This window comes from Galeopterus variegatus, unplaced genomic scaffold (assembly GCF_000696425.1).
Source record: "Galeopterus variegatus unplaced genomic scaffold, G_variegatus-3.0.2 Scaffold5060, whole genome shotgun sequence".
NCBI lineage: Eukaryota > Metazoa > Chordata > Mammalia > Dermoptera > Cynocephalidae > Galeopterus > Galeopterus variegatus.
In genome coordinates this window covers 132,703-141,299 of record NW_007731171.1, presented here as the reverse complement: position 1 = coordinate 141,299, position 8,597 = coordinate 132,703, and the positions used below count along the sequence as shown (strand labels likewise).

At 32.9% G+C, this 8,597-nt stretch overlaps 1 protein-coding gene across 1 annotated transcript in view; it reads left to right on the top strand.

Moving 5' to 3' along the window:
- Positions 1-2,345: 2,345 nt before the first annotated feature.
- LOC103604272 (cadherin-9-like) overlaps positions 2,346-8,597 on the top strand; it is a 111,128-nt gene continuing 104,876 nt past the window's right edge. The window contains exons 1-2 of the mRNA XM_008588840.1: positions 2,346-2,379; positions 4,232-4,404. Coding sequence (XP_008587062.1) covers positions 2,346-2,379; positions 4,232-4,404 — 207 coding nt within the window. The remainder of the gene's footprint in view (positions 2,380-4,231; positions 4,405-8,597) is intronic.

Sequence of the window (8,597 nt, the reverse complement as noted above, 5' to 3'; positions counted from 1 at the left end):
TTTGGGGGTGCACAGGCATGCATTCTGTAACAACTTCACAGCAATACCATTAATATCAGGAGCCTTGACATTGGTTGGACAGAATTCAAATCCTGACTTTCGCCCTTCCCCACAGCCCATCATTCAGTGGCGTGTTGTGATTAGCAGGTTACCTCAAAAAGCAAAACCTCAGTTTGCTCCTCTGTTTAAAGAGGTCATATCTTTCTTGTAATATTGCTGAGAGAAGATTTAATGAAACTGTTTGAAAAAAGACTCATCATAGTGCTTAGAACACAGAAAGCAAATGACAATAAATGTTGGTAGTCAGGATCATGGATATTAGCAGGTTATTTCTGGAGCAGCAGAGCTCAAGAGCAAAGCAGTGCCTGAATTTGATTCTAAGTTCTTCTGCTTCTATTTATATAACCTTGGGAAATCATTTAAACTCCCTATGCCTCAGTTTTCTCATAATAATTAAAGGGTTGAGATAAAAATAAAGATAGATAGATAGATATAATTATGTAAAATCATTAGGGCAGTGAATCACTTTGCTCTCTATTATTAATTATGCCAAAACGATGTTAATGATAGCAGTATAGCAATGACTTCTTTATTTTGACCAAGAATAAGAAAATTGATACTTTTTCTCCCAATAAATCTGCTTTTTCCCTGATACAATAAATGTCTCAATCATCTACCCTGTTCATAAATAATCTAGGTGTGGGCTGGCCAATCAGCTCAGCTGTTTTAAATGTGACTATGTAACATCAAAGTCAAGGGTTCAGATCCTCCTAAATGCCAGCCAATCAATCAATCGATCAATCAATCAATCAATAAACAAATAAATAATCTAGGTGTTATACATTATTTTTCTTTTTCCGTCACCCTTCATAACTAATACCTGAGAAGGGTAGTATCTTCTGTTCTGCATATCAAAATATGTGGATTTTATCCATGTCTTAGGTCTGATTCTCCAGAAGGAAACCCTGAAGCAAGGATTTGTGTGCAACCAATTGATTAACAAATCGGTTCCACATAAGGAAGTGAGGAATAATGTGGGAAGCAGGACAGGGGAGGAAAAGAATCCATGTAAAGGTGTCAAAGTCCCAGATTCAGCATGATTCTATAGGGAAGCTCTGGGATGTAAATAATGTGTGGGTTTTTGTTCTTCTACACATTGTAGACACTGAGTAAGGAATCCCATGGGAGATATTCATAAACTTGCAGGCACTTTAGACTACCTGTACATGTGGGAAAAGTGACTTAAGTAGTCAAGGGAAGTTATTCAAAGATAGTTGCAAGTCTAGGCCATTGGAAGCAAAACCTCAGAAAATTTGTGTGTGTGTGTGTGTGTGTGTGTGGCCATATTAAGGGTCAAGGGAAACCTGAGTAGAGTATCAATGTCTCCATCAAGTCATTCTATGTATGTCACCATTACCTCTTACTGGACTAGAGCAATAGACTCTAAATGATCTCTGCCTTAACCAAATTGCTTTCCCACCGTGTAATCCATTTTCCAGTCTGTAGCCAGATTAATCTTTCATAAACATGTCATGTTAAAATATTTCAACAGCTTAACATTGTACTGAAAATGAATGTGAATCTTTTACTTTGGCTAAGTCTTTAGTTTTATCTAATACAGCTGGAATTTTTTTCTGCTCAAATGCCTACATTCCGCACAAAGTGGGCATTATAGTCAGAGCAGAGCTCAGGAAATGAAGAGTGCTGTTTAATTTCTCTTGTGAGGGTGATCATCAAGTTCAATAGCCAAAAGAAATTCTCCTTGTAGGAAGAAACCAGGGTACCCAGTTTTCTTGAATAAGGAATTTGTTGTATTTTATCAAAATGAGGTAACAGCTATCCTTGAGATTCTGTGTCTGTGCATTTTCCACTGCACAATAACTAATCTACAAAACTTGGGTCATGTTCTGGGACACTGGCCACTAGATGTTACTTTTCCATTACACATTTTCTGAGCATTATTTGACATTGTAGATTTCTGATATTTATTTTAAAGGTTTGCATTTGTTGTGGCTTCAATTTACCAATTATCCCATAGTTTATAGGATTATGAATAGCCACAAAAAGTCCTGATAAATGATAATGACCATCGCGAGATTTCAGAGTCAGAAAATGATGTGACTTTGGATTTCTGCCATGCTGGAATGTGTGTATTTATAATGTGTATGTATTATGCTATGTAAGAGCATTTTTAAACAATAGATATGGAAATTAGGGTGCATAGATGTGCTGGACTGAGCCAATCACTCTGGATCATAGTAAGCATTTATAATTTTACTCTCCAATCACTAATCTCTTTTCTGCTGTGTTTGACCCATATCTCTATGGCTGTGGTGGGTGCAACCATGGCTGATGATTATGATGATGATGGTGATGGTGGTGATAACACTAACATGTTAAGTTGTGTGCCAGCACCATGCTGTTTTACATTCATTATCTTAACTAAGAAATAGCATTTAAGGCTATGGATGTGAAACCTGGTTCTAGTACTTATTACCTGTATGACTAGTCAAGTTACTTAAATTCTGCATGCCTCAGTTTTCTCATAGGTCTATGCTCCTGTAAAAATAAGTTCCCATAATACACATGACTATTAGTTCAAATTGATAAAAATTCAAAACAAAATTAAGAACAATACATTGTGAGTCAGATACTAATAATTCTCCTTTTATAGATGGAGTGATTTAGACCAAGCGATATGGACAAATATCTCAAAGTCTCTCAGATAGTAAGGAGTAAAACCTTGTATTTGACCTTTATACCTTGATAGCCTCATTACCGAATTATAGATGTTTGGTCCATCATTGAGTATCAGGCCTCAGCCAAGTCAATCAGAGTCCATTTCCAGGATTTTTAAAACCCAAGTTAGAAAATACTATACTTGCTTTATGGAGTGAAAGATGTTAAATCTGAACTGAGGAGATATTGTCACCTTTATATTCCATTAGGTTGAGGAAGCTTAGTCAAAGTGAGAGAAAAGAAACAGAGAGAAAGAGAGAATGAATGTATAGTACTCAGATCTCTAATTCTAGATTTCATGATCAAGAAATGGTCAGTTAATCCTTTGTCATTTTCATTTTTATCCTTTCACACAATTTGATTTTATAATTTAATGATTTTTTTTCTTGCCTACATTGGTTTGACATGGGTTTCAGTTGCTTAACAAATCATTATCATCATCACTTCACATCTTCTAAATTAAATATAGAAATTAAAAATAATGTGCTAACAAATAAAACTAATTCTGAAATGCTGACTGAACTATGGTTTTAATGCAAGAAGAATCAATAGCTCAACAAGGAGACACTGTATGCTTGAAAATTATGGATCAAATTATCCCATAGGTAAAACACTGTATCTAATTTTACAATATCAATTTTGTTATTTTAGGGAATAAATATGTGTTGTTCTGAATTGTCAGGCAAAATGTTTCCATTTAGTGCATGCAGTCCTCAGTCTTAAGTAAATTTGAGTGGTCTGCTCAACTAATTGCTGAAAAGGAGATAGTTATTGATTGTAAAGAATCAATATGGTGCTAAGTATTGCAAGACATTATCCTATGTATATTTGGTACCATTTAATGTGCCTTGAGACAACATTTCAACCAATTGTGAAAAGAAGATGAAGAAAGAGGAGGATGAGGAGGCAGCGGAGGAAGAGGTGGATGAGAAGAAACAGCTTGTAAAACGATGGTAGATATGGGAAGAAAACAGTGCCCTTCAAAGTATATAGCCTCAAACATCTATGTATATATTGATATTCTACTTTTATTAGACTTCAGAACTTTGGAGCACTAAACATAATTACTGCATATTGTAGAACTTATTTTTTTCAGAATATTTAGTGTTTTAAATTACAAATATATTCATATTTATATGACTGTGATAGAAAAATCTTAAAATCAGCTGTTAAATTTCTTCATTTAGTTGAGCTGTATTTTCTCCCTACTTATCTATGCTGTATATGAGTTTTTAATGACAATTCACTGCTGAAATATAGAAAAATAATGTATATATTATATATTACTTATAAAATTTAAGTAATATTTGAAATAAGTTTTTTAGTTTAAAGATTATGTGAATGTGAAGCACAACCTAATAAAACAATTTTTATCCCCTGCTCTTTAGGAGAAACAGATAATACATTGAATTTGACATTCTGCTGAAGCTGCGGATAATGAGGACTTACCATTGCCTTCCATTATTCATCTGGACCTGTATGTTCCATACAGTTGACACCATCCCATTACAACAAAAAGCTAACAGTCATTTACTAAGCAAAAGGATATTGGATGTGACAAAAGATGACAGTAAAATTCTACGTCGCACTAAGCGTGGCTGGATGTGGAATCAGTTCTTCTTGTTGGAAGAGTATACAGGTACAGACACACAATATGTAGGCAAGGTAAGAATTTTTTGTATGAAATATCTGGAAGCTGAAAGTGATAGCCGTTTATTTTTTACTGCAACTTTCCACATCACTAATAATTATTCAAAAATATTTGACTAATTATGATGCTCAGAATGCATGATATTGCAAATTCTCTCAGTGGGAGGTAGGATGGAAAATGTGTCTTATTTAGGTGCTAAATGTATATTAGTATCCATAATAAGCATCAAAATATGATAAGCCATATGTGGACTTGATTAACTATTAGTCAGCTAGATATGATTTAATTCTATGTGTGTCTATCTAAAAAAAAAAATAAAAGAACTTACCTGGAAATTTAATTTACAGTCATGGGTAAATAATAGTATGTTCCATGAAGCCAAACAAAACATAATGATAATCTACCAAAAAACTTACTAAAATTTATTGATATCTATTGATAGATAGTTCATCATAATTTAAAATAGTAAATGCTGTATGAGAAATAGATACTTTTAGATGTTTTTATTTCTTAATATCAGCCACGCTGAACTTTTTCCTGCCTATAATCCTAAACTAAAGTGTTCAAGGCAGAAGGTGGAAGAAAAGACAAAGGCAGAAAGAAGACACTGCCTTTACAAAGGTGTAATTCTATGTTAGCAGCAGCAGCATCGACAGTGGCTCATTAGCAATCAGAGGCAAATGTAATAGAGAATAAGTAACTCCCTTCCTGTGTTTAATTTTGAGGAATCAAGTTTATTGCCTCTGCTTCTCTTTCTTATCTATGCATGATCTTTCTGACATCCATGATTTTCTGTTTATCTATCATCCCCTTACCAATCTCATGTATACTATTCCATACTAAGAATAATTAATTTGTTCACTGTGATTATCCCCCGTTTACACCGAATGCTGAGATACTTTCAAATTCTGAAAATAAAATGAACAAACAATTATATGCATGATCTTTCTGACATCCATGATTTTCTGTTTATCTATCATCCCCTTACCAATCTCATTTATACTATTCCATACTAAGAATAATTAATTTGTTCACTGTGATTATCCCCCATTTACACCAAATGCTGAGATACTTTCAAATTCTGAAAATAAAATGAACAAACAATTAGAAATACTAACATTGTCTTCTGATAATATATCTATTTTCTTGATTCTTGGCATATGAGCATTAGAAGTGACTGTAATGGTCTAATTATTGTTTGACTTGCTGGCAACACCAATTAAATAAATTAGAATGGGTCAAAAATGAAAACATAAAAAAGTACCTGATATCCCATAAGTTGTGCTTTAAAACCAGAAATATATTTATTCTGTGAAATGGCCAAAATCTTGATCTAATACTTTATTTTTTGTGTTGGCCAATATATATTTGCTGCCTTTTCCTTTTTCCGAAGCCTATTATTTCCTCTTCTTTTGAAATCTCTCTCTTCTGGTTCCATAGGTCGTGCTTATTATGCTCCAACAAGTTCACTTGCTGACTTCTTTTTCTGTTATTTCTTCTCAGGTTAATCATATGGCATCCCCTAGCATCCCTCATTTAACATCACTTTTCACACTACACTTAATAACTAACATCAGGATATTTCAAGTTCAGCTAGCAAACGTTTGTGTCTAAAGACTTGAAATTGCCTTATGATTCTTCTTCTAAGGCAATGTACAAAGTACACATTCAGGTCACAGGGCCTTACAGAAACGGTTTCATCCTTGGCATTTCATAGATACAGAAGAACAGCCACAGATAAAAAGAGATACTTGTAATTTTAAGGCAGTAAAGACTCTATTACAAGCATTTATTTTTAGCTGAAAACAAAATTGTTCCCTTCTAAAAATTGAGTGTGTATTAACTAATTTTTAAATTGATCACCATTCCTGAATTGACCTTTTAAAATATAAAAAAAATCTTTGTGTACTATCTAGCTTATTTTTCATTTAGTTCTGTAATCTGTCATAGACAATTAGTAAAAGTATGTGCATAGTTTTATTCAATTATTTTTCATACAGTATTTTATCATTTGTCTTGGAAAAATCACCTTTTTTTCATCACTCATGGACAAGTTCAATTTTTGTGCTCATTTATCCTCACAACCAGATCATGAGCCAAAAATGGAAAACTCATTATAAAAATCAAATTTTTTTGTCAAATGAAGAAAATCAAACCAAAACTGTAAAATATTTTTATACTTTCTATGGAAAATAATATGTATATTATTATGTAATATGTATATGAAAATAATATGTATATGAAAATAATATGTATATGTATAACACCTCGACTACTTTTTGAAAAAATAAAATAAATGAAGAAAATCAAACCAAAACTGTAAAATATTTTTATACTTTCTATGGAAAATAATATGTATATGAAAGAGAAACTTCAACAAAATATAACACCTCGACTACTTTTTGAAAAAATAAAATGAAATACTGCTTCTGTTTTGTTATAGGGCCTTGTCTTAGATATGCCATAACCATTTATCTAGNAAATACTGCTTCTGTTTTGTTATAGGGCCTTGTCTTAGATATGCCATAACCATTTATCTAGTTCACTATAAAAGTGGTCTTTCACCACCTCTTAGTATTATTAAGTTATTAAAAGTTTAAGCACTCTCTCCTAACCTGCTCTCCTGGCTTTTGACATCATTATTAATCAGCATATACAGAGGCTAGCCAGGTCCTTGACCAGGAAGTTGTTCAAATGCATAAATTCATGTAAACGTGCATGTAACTTCTTGAGCACTACACAGATTGTCTTTTTGACCACAGTGCTTCTGGATGCCCTGGGTAAACCCAAACTTAGTCTTCCAGGATCCACTGCATTGGTGGTAGCCCCCATGAATTAATGGCCTGGCACATTCTCTGTGCACCATGATTGGGAAGGAGTAGGTAGCTTCTGAGGAGATGATGTTTTCATAATTTGTTCTTAGTTTGGCACAAGCTAGGTAACACAGAAATTAAGAACCATATTACTGAATAGATGATATAAAATTATATAAAGTTAAAAGGACATATAATCCTTGGAGGTAAAAACTAGAGTTTGATTCTGAATTTAGAGGAAGCAACTTTAGAAAAAATAAACAGTAGCAGCAAAATTGAATAAACTGCATATGTACACATGCACAAGCATGCAGTTTACAAGATTCAGTCCTGTTTGTGCCATATAGTAATTATGTAGAACTTTAGAAGTCATTTAAACTTTCTGCTCTCAGATTCTTGTTAGGTTAAATTTAATTGTTATTAAGATTTCTGTATCTCTAAATTTCTGATATTTTCTGAAATTTTGGAGGGGCCTGCCACTGTGAGCAGGAAGAACCAGTGAAAATTTAATGTGTATATGGACAAACTCAAGATGGTGGGATTGCATATAGCACAATAAAAGAAAAAGAAAAAGAGCTGGTCTAGTGAGATAAAGTTAGATCGCCACTGTGAAAGATACAGAATTCCAGGCTGAATTGTTTTTACATATAGAATGAGATGTGAATAATCTGTTAAAAGCTCTTGTACGAATTTGTAGCAGATGAAGCACAAGTCTGGAATGTTCAGTTTGCTGCTTTCATGTCAGTGTGGACTAAAGGAGCAACTAAATGAATTAAAATTATATTTTTCTTGGAAAATACTCTCGAATTTTTCTTTATGCCATTTCAGATGTTTTAATATAGGAGCAAAATCTCAGAAATGTTAGAATTAAGAGCAAGTTTTTGTTTTTTCACAATAATGCAATTTGAAGTTTGATTGGTCACTTTTGACTGAAACTATTTGAGATTTTCTAAGATCATTTTATGTAATAAGGTAAAGCTTTGGCTTTTACCCACTAGGTTTACAAAGTCATAACAATTGCCACCTAGCTTCTCTGTAATTTGAATAAACACATGTGACCAGATTATTTAGGCAGAACACTGAACAGAAGAATTAAAATAAATTTAACAAGAAGCATTAGCAAATGCTCCTGTTTTGTTAGAGAATCTTCACATGCACTTAATATTTTTACAAATTAAATTAAGGCTCTGAAGAATCCCTGGTTATCATGGATCAATAATCAATTATTCATATTCCAAAGATTATTGAGAATTGAGCAAAATTTAACTATTTCATTTTAATACCTGGTTGTTAAACCACATTTACTGCATGAAGAGATAGCCAATATCCAACCATAGCAGGCATAGTTTTTATTCTTTTTGAAGGAAAACATTATGATTCATTAAATTTTTTTT